We start from the raw sequence: 13198 nt of genomic DNA on the forward strand, positions 1-13198 counted from the left end.
ACAAACATATATCTCAAATCGTGTGCATATCATCCAGATTCCGAATGATGCACCTTCTTTTATGGGAATTTGAGCGATCTGAAGTCCTCTGAAGATACACTGTTATACTTGTATGTCATTTGAAACATGTTGAAGTCGGCTGACGTTTGTCATAAACATGTACGATGGCGTATTTCTCCATGAAGTTTCCATCGGTCGCCCCATAGAAGACGAGAAATGGTCATTTTTCGATATATCAGCAGATTTCCGCGCATTCTAAGTAAAAACAACCAAAGAAAAGGAGAAAACCTGGATTGAACGCTCGTAACTACTGAGAGGGCAGAAATTGCAACTTGTCAGCGGCAGTACTACATGTAAAACCCAGTCGCCACAATAGCAATTTGTACGACTCGCGCGAAAATCATCACCAAGTGGAGATTTTGAACTACTCAGTATCCCTGCAGTACAGCAAACGGAACAGAGATTTCATCACAATTAATTTCCAAAAATTTAGCTTTTTTCAGGGAGTCTTTCACGTGCTCGAACGTTATATTGGCTTTGAGCCTTGAGATTTATTTCTCCTGACAATAAAATGCTTTAGATAGTGCTTACAAAATTACAAAGGAACTATTTTTAGTGTCGGTTGGACCGAGGAATACAGATTTGAAATAATTAATGCTGTCACTGATGAACCAAAGGGCACAATCTTCTCAGTTATTAACTTGATAATCTGTACAGACCAATGTTATTGGACCGAACGATCTCCTTTTTCTTCCTGGTGAGCCGGCCACCTCAGGGGAAAATTAAAGAGACCTTTGATTTCCTCTCGTGTAAATCACTGGGAGATTGAGTTATAGTCATCTTTCTTTAAGCTTGTAAAAGATATCCGGGAGAAAAGTATGGAAAATAATGGTGATGAAATTGCTGTTCTTTTTCCTGAAGGACATGAAGCAATCCAGATTCCATATTAACCATGGGAAGTTTCGTTCAAGTGACAAGTTACGATTTACGTGTGGATAATTATGATTTCATTAAATCTTTTATTTCAAACTTTGTTATGATTTTTTCTTTATCAAGACATGGAAGGAAATATTGATTGACTCGATTGCACTGCGGCGGAGAGAACTCTCTTCTCATCATATCTTATGCAAATTTTCTAACAGTTTTCCGACAGTTTTCAGATGATTCGAAATATCTTAGTTCCTGTCACAAGGAAATGATAACTGCCCGAATCTGCTCTTTGAAAGGAGATGCCTATTTCCTACAAATTGCGATTGCAACTGGGTTTACATGTATTACTGCCGCTGACAAGTTACGATTTACATTCTCAAATTCTCAGTGTTTACTAACGTTAAATCGAAGTTTTCCTCTTTTTTTTCTTTTTTTTTTTTGGGGGGGGGGGGTGGAGGGTTGTTTTGTTTTTACTTCAGAAAGCAGAAATCTGCTAAAATATATGAAAAATATCCATTTCTCGTCTTCTTTGGAGCGACCGTTGGAAACTTCACGGAGAAATACAGCATCGTGATAACGTACATGTTTATGACAAATGACCGGTGTGAGGATAGTTTCGTGTAGATCCGCCGACTTCGACATGTTTTAAATGACATACAAGTATAACAGTGTACCTTCAGAGGACTTCGGATTGCTCAAATTACCATGAAAGAAGGTGCAGCACTCTGGACTAGTGCAGCACTATCTGCATGATATGCACATGATTTGAGGTATATGTTTGTAGTTACAATCAATCAATCAATCAATCCTTTATTTAAACACGTGACACCTAGGAGTACAGAAGTTCTCGTTAAAACGTGTACGTGTATGTACAATTAGAAATAAAGCATAATTTCTGTAAGAATACAAATATTGAGTAAATCTATTAAAAAACTAAAAACAGGATCGAAAATCATGGACAAGAGCTATCAATTAGAAGTTATAATATTAACAATATTAACAATAACGATATTTACAATCACTACCATCAAGCCATGTGGGCTTTAAGAGAACGCTTGAATGAAGCAATATCTTGAGATTCTCTGAGTCTAGGGGGTAGCGCATTCCAAAGTTTACTAGCTAAAAATGAAAAAGACCGATGTAAAAACTCAAGATTAAAAGGAGGTAAATCTAGCCTTGTACTGAGCCCGCGTAAACTATACGGTACATTTCTAAAATGAAAAAAATCACTTATATAAGGAGCCCCCTTATCATACAAGCACTTATATAACATAACCAACGATTGGAATTGCCTACGATTCTCCAAAGACTTAATGTCGGCCAACTTGAGGAGGAAGTCGTATGACACAGACTTCGAGAAGCCTAATATAGTTCTTAATATAAAGTAATTAGTTGTCTCTATTTTAGTAGTCTCCGCGTTACCTACTCCCAGTAAAAGGGGACTGCAGTACTCGAGATGAGGGAAGACATAGGCCTTATATAAACGAACTAACACGTCCTTTGAAATAAACTTACGTATTCTCCGCAAAGCCGAAGCCTTTGCGCATCCCTTATTCAGCTGTTGCTTTATGTGCGCTTTAAATGTTAATTTGCTATCTAGGACCACCCCAAGGATTTTGAGTGTGTCCTTTGTATGGACATTAGAATCATTAAGATGGAAATCATACTGGTATGAAGACGGGCCAATAGCGATAGCTTGCGTTTTGGTGGCATTAATCTGTAAAAAATTCATTGAGAACCATCTCGATAGAACGCTCAGATCAGAGTTAATTATATACTGCAATACTGTTGGTGAGACATCAGAGGCGTAATGAGTAGTGTCGTCAGCATATAGCCTCAAGGACGTACTAGTAATAAAATAATTAAGATCATTAACATACAAATTAAATAGGAGAGGACCCAACAGGGACCCCTGTGGTACACCAGTTTTAACGGTTCTCCACGAAGAATATACACCATCAAGTTTGACTCTCTGTCTTCGTCCAGTAAGGTAAGCGGTCATAGTTTCCAGCGCATCATGCGTAAAACCATATGCCTTTAATTTAGCTAGGAGAAGCGGGTGACAAACAGAGTCAAAAGCTTTACTTAGGTCGATAGCTACCGCTGCAACAGCTTCTCTTCTGTCAAGACAGGCTCTCCAATCTTCAGTCAATTTCAATAAGGCCGTGCAACACGAGTGACCCTTGAGAAAGCCAGACAGGTTCGGTGAGAGTCGCCAATGAAAGGCTTCATAGATTTGATCGAACAATACCTTCTCATATAATTTCGATAAGGAAGTCAGAACAGAAACTGGACGATAGCAGGTCTTATCCGTCATACTTTCCTTCTTGAACACAGGAACAACGTCGCTGCTTTTCCAAACTATTGGCCATTGACGGTTGGTGATAAAGTAATTGATTAAACGGGTAACCGGCTCTGCAATAACAGGTGAGGATAAACGAAGTAGCCTCTGAGATATCTTATCGCACCCAACAGCCTTGCGAGGGTCAAGAGAATCCAAAATTTTCCTTATGTAGCCAACATCAACTGGGACGAGGTCAAAAACATCATCACAAGTTTTCTCAGCAATGACTTTAACGCTAGGATGATCAACAAACTCAACCATTTCCTTACTGTCACCATCACTCCTGGACACCTCGCAAAAGTAGTTGTTAAACATTTCAGCCACCATTAATGAATCGGTAATTACACGCTCATTCTCAATCAGAATTATCTTTGATTGTTTCTTTTCTTTGCTTGGCAACAAAGGTCTTAACTTATTCCAAAACTCACCATGATGTTTAGTGTTTGACGATGCCTCCATGCAGAACGCCTTCAACCCTTTTCGTTTCAGGGATGTGACCTTGTTTCTCTGTTTCTTGAATTCCTCCCAAGAGGTTGTTGTTGGGCTCTTTGCATGTTTCTTAAACAGTCGATTACGACGCGAGATTTCGCGTTGAATTAATGGAGTTATCCATGGCAACTGATCACCTCTGACCCGTTTTTTCTTTATTGGTGCATGTTTGTCCAACACTTCAGTGTACAATTGGGCCCAATGGTGCCATAGATCATCAACGTCGTCATAAATGTAAGCGGAATTCCAGGGAACAGTTTTTAGGTCATTTAAAAATTTTTCTAAGTCAAATTGTCGCATACTTCTGTATTCAATTTCACGTGCCTTAGCCCTAGGTAATTTATTCTTTCGCACCGCATAGATAAGATCGTGATCACTGAGACCCATATGCAAATTACCACAAGTTGCATATCGTTCCGGATGGCTAGCGAGAATGACATCGAGTAAAGACTTTGTTTTTTCAGTCACCCTTGTCGGTTCACTAATTTGGTTTTGCAAACAGAACCTATCACAAAGGTCCATGAGTGAGTTATCCTCAGCAACAACACCGTGCTCCCCAACAAGCAAGTCGATATTAAAATCACCAATCAATAATATTTCCTGACGGCTTGTATACATAAGTTCAATAGCTGATGTAAGCGACGACAAGAAATCAGTAATTTTACAGAATTTAGGTGATCTGTAGCACGCACACACTATAAAGCGAGCCTTTTTAGAATCCATGACATCAAGACATAATGATTCGACTGATTCGGGCTCCAGATTACGTCGTCGACAGACAGGAATATCTTCCCGTACAAAAGCTATCAAGCCACCAGCTCCTTTCTTGCGATCACGTCGAATAGTGCGATATCCCGGTTGTTGGAGAAAACTATCTGAGGTTGTACCATCGAGTTTTGTCTCCGAAATAAAGAAAATGTCAAATAGGCACTTGTTAAGAATATTCTTGACCTCGTCAAGCTTATTTTGTAAAGAGTTGATGTTCAAATGACCTATTTTCAGATTGGATTTGTAGTAACCATTGACGTTCCTAAAAAACCAGTCAACAGAGTCTCCTGAGTGTTCCTCCGCAATCTCAAAGACCTCGCCAGTGGAGCTTGAATCGCATACCGCCGAAGGTGAGAGATCATCAAAGAAGCTGTCAGAAAACTGAGGCATCGTACAAGAAAAGCAATACCAGATCCCTTCTCTCCGATAGCAGGACAGCTCGTTCTTGCTCATTTTCGTACATTTGATGTGGAATACTGCCGGGCAAGACGAGCAGCGGACGCCATTTAGGTTCCTTCTCATGGTTTTAGCACAATTACTACAAAGTGTTTTAGAAGAATTATTAAAACTTCCTTGAGGCCCCTGAGGGCCGGGATTAGACTCCACGTTTCCAGATAGCTTCAACAGTAATAGCTGAGTCGTAGCAGTACTGTTACTATAGTACAAAGCACGCCGTCCGAGGTATGCCTTCTTGCTTCTTCGCATGTAATTTTGACGATGCAGACATGAGCTCAAAGAACCAAAGAACTGAAGCTGGGTAGAAACATTACCCATGTCCTTAGGTCCAGCACATATATATTCGGTGGGAGATAAGTATGCGAGACCAGAACCGAATACTCCAAGAGAGAAAAGAGCGAAAAGTAGCAGCGCATACCAACACGTGTAAGTCGCCATCTTGGGACCCATTGAGATAACGTCGAGTTGTCCTCCATAAAGATTGATCAATTTTTTTAAAAGATGACAACCAGAGGCGAGATTTCTCTTCGGGATATTGCTCATAAGATAATATTCTTTCAAAGCCTCGCACGCTTCACTTACCTGAAACGTTTGTTGTTGAGAACATTAGATGTAAACATTGCCAAATTATGCAGTATCTGATTTTGAACTTTTTTCACTAATTGCCCCTATAAAAAGGAGAGGCAGGCCCGTAGAGATTTTTACATATTTAAAAACTAGAATATTATAACCAGCTAGGTGGGTAGTTTCAGTTCCAGAAAAAGTGTACTTTTGGAGAAATTCAGATAAACGTTTTCCCTGTTTTACCCGACAACAAAAATGACCGAAACTGTACCGAGATGAATAATCTATTAGTGTGTCCACATTCACTCCCAGGGAAAATTAAATGTATCAAAGTGAAGACAAATGATGTTACTATGAATGGTAGAAGTGCCAATTTGTAATGTTGTATTTAGCTTTACATAGAGAAATAAACATTTCACTCTATTTTTGCGACGTTTTTGTATGAAAAGGAGGCCTCAGGCCCCGAACAAGCAGCCGTTGTTAAAATGGCAGCAAGAGTGCTGCGACCTTTAAAAAGGGCATTTTTGTGCATCCCCCCTAAGTGCCTAACTGCATGCAAAATTTGAAAGGGGGTTGAAAATTTTCATTTCCCAAGATATATGATTCTTACAGAGACTTTTTCTTAACTCCCAGATCAAATTTGTCACTCTCCTTACTGTTAATTATACAAATCTTATGATGTAAGTTCAGAGAATTTAGTATTGGATTATTTAAATATCCCCAAATTGATATTTTTCTTTATTCTCATCACTCATCTGGCTGATATTGTATTGATATTGTAAGGAGAAATTCTGTCTTGGTCAGCCATGGGAGTTAAAGGGTTAGTGATGGCAAAGGGAGTAGTCTAAGTTACATAACAGTTTATTTACAATTCAAATACAAATGAAAGATGAAAGGGAAACAAAAGAGATTATCACTTTCAAGTTTGTCTCCTAAAATAATCAAAACACAAAGTTACTTCCGATAGAATTCACAATAAAATAGTTCAGAAATTTCCTAAAACATCAGTAAAATGGTATCTGAGTCTGTTCTTTAAAATGTTCAGAGTTTCTGCCTACGCCACGTCTTACGGTAGATTATTCCATTGGTTGACTATATTTACAAAGAAATAATACTTATAACTATTTAGCTGTGCAAGCAATGGTTTAAGTTTATGGCGATGGTTGGCTCTTAACGGCCGAAAATCGTGTGCAAACGTAAAATACTCAAATAGATGCGGCCCGTTATGACTGACCAGTTCAGTCTGCGATAAATGTATTCGTGCATAAAAACATAACAGTTGTTTTTTTTCTACGAGAAAATTAGCCAAACAGCGCGCACAAATGTCGTGTATATTTTGTCCAATATTAGACGTCTCAAGCAGAGACGTCTTTGAGAGGCGGACAGCAACCGGAAGAAGAATAAAACTAATTCTGGCGCACTTTGAAGCCAATTTATCGAGGTCACGTTTTAAAATTTTAAACCAACGTGTCACCCTTAATTGCTTTCAGTACCATAATCTTCTGCAGATTTCGATAAAATCAAGTCCTTTACGATCTCTGCGTTATCAAAACAATACAATAGCTTCATACATGCATTGATTATATATCCTGGCCGAGGTTCCTCCACTCCACTGTAATTTCTCTTGTAAATACCTCCAACATGTGGATCATGCAACAAATCCAAGTTTCCTACTTTGAAACCGAAATCTATCGTATCTTCGTCCATAAATGTTTGGGTAATGCCAAGCTTTACCTTTGTCACCTTGGCTTGTTTCAATTTAGGAATGTATTTCGACACACCGGCTAAGATTTTTTGACCCTTGGCGCATTTCACGTCGTCTGAGAGATTGAAGAATACACGCTCGAATTCTGGTTCCAGTTCTTCAGAGGTACTCACAGCCATGTTTGTCTCTGGTGCATAAGTCAACATTCCAACTCTGTTTCCTTTGTTGGAAAACATGCAGAAGGGTCCCATACAGAAGAACATTGAAGGCATGCGGACGAGAGCTTCGGGCAGCTGCACCGTAGTAATTGCTTTGATTCTGTTGCATCTTTTTCTTGTGAAAGCGGAAATGCCAAGCATCTTGTTGAATTTGCCAATGTTGTACCACGAGGCGTTCACAGTTACTTCGGTGAAAATCTCTACGTTGCCACCAGCTGACAAATCTACGGCTTTTATCAAATATACGCCACAATCTTCGAGCGCTGAAATCTCAGTGACTTCAGTGTTTGCTCTAATTTCAACCATTTTCTTGTCTTGAAAGTGGTCCAGCTGACTTATGATAAATCTCCTCAACCTTGACCAATCCAAGAACTCCTCCGCAGTCTCGATTCCCATTTCTATCTCATCTGTCGCGACGTCTCCTTGGTACTCCCAAGGTTCTAGAACTCGGTAAAAGTCTTCTGGACGACCAAACACTTCGTAACTGGGGTCTTCGCTGACCATATTGGTGTACTCTTCTTTGAGTGCGTCATAAGTATCTAGAATCTCATCGAAAGGAACCAATGAACTTTTCAAGATAAAGTATCTGCCTCGACGCAGCGGATGTAACGTTTCACCTCGACCTACCTCTTGTCGGAAACGACCGTACTTTCGGGTGAACTCGAGGGTGGCGTGTAAATAGTAGAGGGCTGTCTCCTTGTCAGCGTAATGAAAACCAAGCCCCATGCGCCCCGGAGTTACATCACTGCTTTCTCTCATCAACTCTCCATTTTTCTCTAAGAGATAAATTTGGAATTGTTCTGTTCTTGCCAATGCAAGAGCGGTGCAACAGCCACCCACTCCTCCACCGATAACGACGATAGTCTGGCCTTTTGGAATGTCCATATCTCGAAATCGCAAATGGCCCTAAAAGATAAAAGACCCTTTCAGGGCGATGAACACGTTGAATCGCCAACGGGTTGACTCGCCAAATTGACTCAACCTTTAAGATGAGTTCAAATAGAAAGCTTGCTGATGCGTTGCAGGGGTTCTTAGATAAACATGATCAGGACATCACAGATGGAAATTCGTGTTTGGAAAAGCTAAAGTCACGATCAGACTTTACGATCCCTTAGGATCCGGCCGAATAAACGATCGCTAGTTTGTAACGTTAACTTGCTTAAACGGAGGCCTATTTTATTACCTACCATAAAGTATAACATGTCGAATTTGAAGCCTGCGTTTTTATGGTTGCATTGACCTAAGTTACGTAATCTCTGCCCGTGTGTTTAATTCTAACTGTATTACGAGGGAAAAGACCGTCAAAAATATCGATCACACTCATAGTTCCGGCTTCAGTCTGACCAGGCCAAATGTCGAGAAATTCCGCTGAATTCCGTGACAAAAGGCTTAAATTCAACTTCAATAAAGAACATACCTTGGTGAATGAAGAAGCGTAAATGATGAGTAGAATCCGCGGGCTGTTTCTTTTTTAAAGAGCTGTGACTAGTTGATGAATCTGGATGCACAAGCACCACCTGAAAACTTGAATCACTGTAGGTTCCAAAAGTCTCCTTCCGTTCCTCACCCCTAAGATCTAAATCACATCTCTAACCTTCTTCTTTGATCTATTGGTAACCCATAAAATACCGTTGCAAATTAGTGAGGGTGAGACAAATGCTTATTATCTATGCTTATTAGCATTTCTACTTTTGATGAATAATGACAAACTGCACGGGTCCTTGACCAAGTCGACCTCGCATATCGAATAGCTTCATACAACGACGAAGTTAACGGGTCTCTGCCGAGAGACCTGCATAAGACTTTTATGAAATGTAGATAAACTCTAAATCCTAATCTACCCATCCTGTTTATTCGATGTTTTTGTCTGTCAGTATTTTTTTAATATTGGAAAAATCACCCACTTCTATTGTCAACTCACGTTGCTTAGAGTTCTCTCTCCATTTTGGTCAAACAGGATGCTTCAAAGCTCATATACAAAACATGTCCCATGGAATTAACGCATGCGAAATATAAATTGTTTTTCTTCAAAATGGAATTTATCCTTATATTAAGTTTCTTTGACAAAGGATTGTGATTAACTCTGATTTGTATCCATGACAATCATAACAGAGGAAGACAGATACTGTGCCCAAATTAATCGTTTCTAATGACTGGGCGTACACAATAGGATTTTGCAATAGTATATTTTGTCATAAACAGCGGATACAGCTCTTCAAAGTCCATCCTACCTGACCTACGGCGCGGTGCATGATCCATGCAAATTATAACCCCCTTTCGTTCGTGACAATGTGTGCTCTTGCATCTCTTTTACATTTTTTTGCAATCGAGTCTACCTTGAGTAACTGTGTGTCTTTAAGTATTTCATTTGAGTTCCTCTTCCCTAAGATATGAGACAGATGTCTACAGGTCATTCGTCTTCTCAATCGGGAAACTATTTATCAGCAACCTTTACAAATCGGTGATTTTTTGAGGGCGATGATTTTGATTGCTTATCGACATACTTTTCAATTTGGGATGAATAATGGACGACAGTTTGTTTTGAACAAAACAATAATGGCTCACAAACACAGGGGAGGGGGATGGGGGAAGGGGGTACTAGGGAGATACATTTTTCTTGGTAAGTGCTGCAGGCCTCATAGAATTCGTACCCCAGTATAGTCTACTATGTGGCAAATTAGAGACACCATCTTAGTCACTTTTGGGAAAATTTGATATTTGCCATCTCAAATGCGTCACAAAATAATGTTACTATGAATGGTAGAAGTGCCAATTTGTAATGTTGTATTTAGCTTGAGATAGAGAAATAAACATTTCACTCTATTTTTGCGACGTTTTTGTATGAAAAGGAGGCCTGAGGCCCCGAACAAGCAGCCGTTGTTAAAATGGCAACAAGAGTGCTGCGACCTTTAAAAAGGGCATTTTTGTGGATCCCCCCTGAGTGCCTAACTGCATGCAAAATTTGAAAGGGGGTTGAAAATTTTCATTTCCCAAGATATTTGATTAATACAGAGACTTTTTCTTAACTCCCAGATCAAATTCGTCACTCTCCTAACTGTTAATTATACAAATCTTATGATGTAAGTTCAGAGAATTTAGTATTGGATTAACTAAATATCCCCAAATTGATATTTTTCTTTTTTCTCATCACTCATCTGGCTGATATTGTATTGATATTGTAAGGAGAAATTCTGTCTTGGTCAGCCATGGGAGTTAAAGGTTAGTGATGGCAAAGGGAGTAGTCTAGGTTACATAACTGTTTATTTACAATTCAAATTCAAATGAAAGATGAAAAGGAAACAAACGAGATTATCCCTTTCAAGTTTGTCTCCTAAAATAATCAAAAACACAAAGTTACTTCCGATAGAATTCACAATAAAATAGTTCAGAAATTTCCTAAAACATCAGTAAAATGGCATCTGAGTCTGTTCTTTAAAATGTTCAGCGTTTCTGCCTACGCCACGTCTTAAGGTAGATTATTCCATTCGTTGACAATATTTACAAAGAAAGAATACGTATAACTATTTAGCTGTGCAAGCAATGGTTTAAGTTTATGGCGATGGTTGGCTCTTAACGGCCGAAAATCGTGTGCAAACGTAAAATACTCAAATAGATGCGGCCCGTTAAGACTGACCAGTTCAGTCTGCCATAAATGTATTCGTGCATAAAAACATAACAGTTGTTTTTTTTCTACGAGAAAATTAGCCAAACAGCGCGCACAAATGTCGCGTACATTTTGTCCAATATTAGACGTCTCAAGCAGAGACGTCTTTGAGAGGCAGACAGCAACCAGAAGAAGAATAAAACTAATTCTGGCGCACTTTGAAGCCAATTTATCGAGGTCGCGTTTTAACATTTTAAACCAACGTGTCACCCTTAATTGCTTTCAGTACCAGACCCTTCTGCAGACTTCGATAAAATCAGGTCCTTAACGATCTCTGCGTTATCAAAACAATACAATAGCTTCATACATGCATTGATTATATATCCTGGCCGAGGTTCCTCCACTCCACTGTAATTTCTCTTGTAAATACCTCCAACATGTGGGTCGTGCAACAAATTCAAGTTTCCGACTTTCAAACCGAAATCTATCGTATCTTCGTCCATGAATGTTTGGGTAATGCCAAGCTTTACTTTTGTCACTTTGGCTTGTTTCAATTTAGGAATATATTTCGACACACCGGCTAGGATTTTTTGACCCTTGGCGCATTTCTCTTCGTCTGAGAGATTGAAGAATACATGCTCGAATTCTGGTTCCAGTTCTTCAGAAGTACTCACAGCCATGTTTGTCTCTGCTGCATAAGTCAACATTCCAACTCTGTTTCCTTTGTTGGAAAACGTGCAGAAGGGTCCCATACAGAAGAACATTGAAGGCATGTGGACGAGAGCTTCAGGCAGCTGCACCGTAGTAATTGCTTTGATTCTGTTGCATCTTTTTCTTGTGAAAGCGGAAATGCCAAGCATCTTGTTGAATTTGCCAATGTTATACCACGAGGCGTTCACAGTTACTTCGGTGAAAATCTCTACGTTGCCACCAGCTGACAAGTCTACGGCTTTTATCAAATATACGCCACAATCTTCGAGCGCTAAAATCTCAGTGACTTCAGTGTTTGCTCTAATTTCAACCATTTTCTTGTCTTGAAAGTGTTCCAGCTGACTTATGATAAATCTCCTCAACCTTGACCAATCCAAGAACTCCTCCGCAGTCTCAATTCCCATTTCTATCTCATCTGTCGCGACGTCTCCTTGGTACTCCCAAGGTTCTAGAACTCGGTAAAAGTCTTCTGGACGACCAAACACTTCGTAACTGGGGTCTTCGCTGACCATATTGGTGTACTCTTCTTTGAGTGCGTCATAAGTATCTAGAATTTCCTTGACAGGAACCAATGAACTTTTCAAGATAAAGTATCTGCCTCGACGCAGCGGATGTAACGTTTCACTTCGACCTACCTCTTGTCGGAATCGACCGTACTTTCGGGTGAACTCGATGGTGGTGTGTAAATAGAAGAGGGCTGTCTCCTTGTCAGCGTAATGAAAACCAAGTCCTATGCGTCCCGGAGTTGCGTCACTGCTTTCTCTCATCAACTCTCCATTTTTCTCCAAGAGATAAATTTGGAATTGTTGTGTTCTTGCCAATGCAAGAGCCGTGCAACAGCCACCCACTCCTCCACCGATAACGACAATAGTCTGGCCTTTTGGAATGTCCATATCTCGAACTCGCAAGTGGCCCTAAAAAGGGAAAGAACTTTTCAGGGCGATGAAAACATTGAATCACCAGCATGTTGACTCGCCAAATTGACTGAACCTTTAAGATGAATTCAAATGGCAAGCTTGCTGATGCGTTGCAGGGGTTCCTAGATAAACATGATCAGGACATCCCAGATGGAAATTCGTGTTTGGAAAAGCTTAAGTCACGATCAGACGTTACGATCCCTTATGATTCGGCCGGATAAACGATCGCGAGTTTGTAACGTTAACTTGCTTGAACGGCGGCCTATTTTATTAGCTACCCCAAGGTATAATATGTTGAATTTGAAGCCTGTGTTTTTATGGTTGCAATGACGTAAGTTATGTACAGTTTCTACCCGTGTGCTTGCGTTGAATTCTGATTGTATTACAAGGAAAAAAATCGTCAAAAACATCAATCACACTCAAAGTTGCGGCTTCAGTCTAACCAGTCCAAATATCGAGAATTCCGCTAGATTCCGTGACACAAGGCTTAAA

At 39.8% G+C, this 13198-nt stretch overlaps 2 protein-coding genes across 2 annotated transcripts in view; both read right to left on the reverse strand.

Annotated features, from left to right (window-relative positions):
- The window catches only part of LOC131781796 (fibrinogen- and Ig-binding protein), a 49126-nt gene that overhangs the window by 27477 nt on the left and 8451 nt on the right, over nt 1-13198 (reverse strand). The gene's annotated exons all lie outside the window — the stretch shown is intronic.
- On the reverse strand, nt 7028-8359 carry LOC136282588 (uncharacterized). The gene has a single exon (XM_066170267.1). The coding sequence runs from the start codon at nt 8357-8359 to the stop codon at nt 7028-7030; it is 1332 nt and encodes a 443-aa protein (XP_066026364.1).

Source organism: Pocillopora verrucosa, chromosome 7 (assembly GCF_036669915.1).
Source record: "Pocillopora verrucosa isolate sample1 chromosome 7, ASM3666991v2, whole genome shotgun sequence".
In the NCBI taxonomy this organism is placed as follows: domain Eukaryota; kingdom Metazoa; phylum Cnidaria; class Anthozoa; order Scleractinia; family Pocilloporidae; genus Pocillopora; species Pocillopora verrucosa.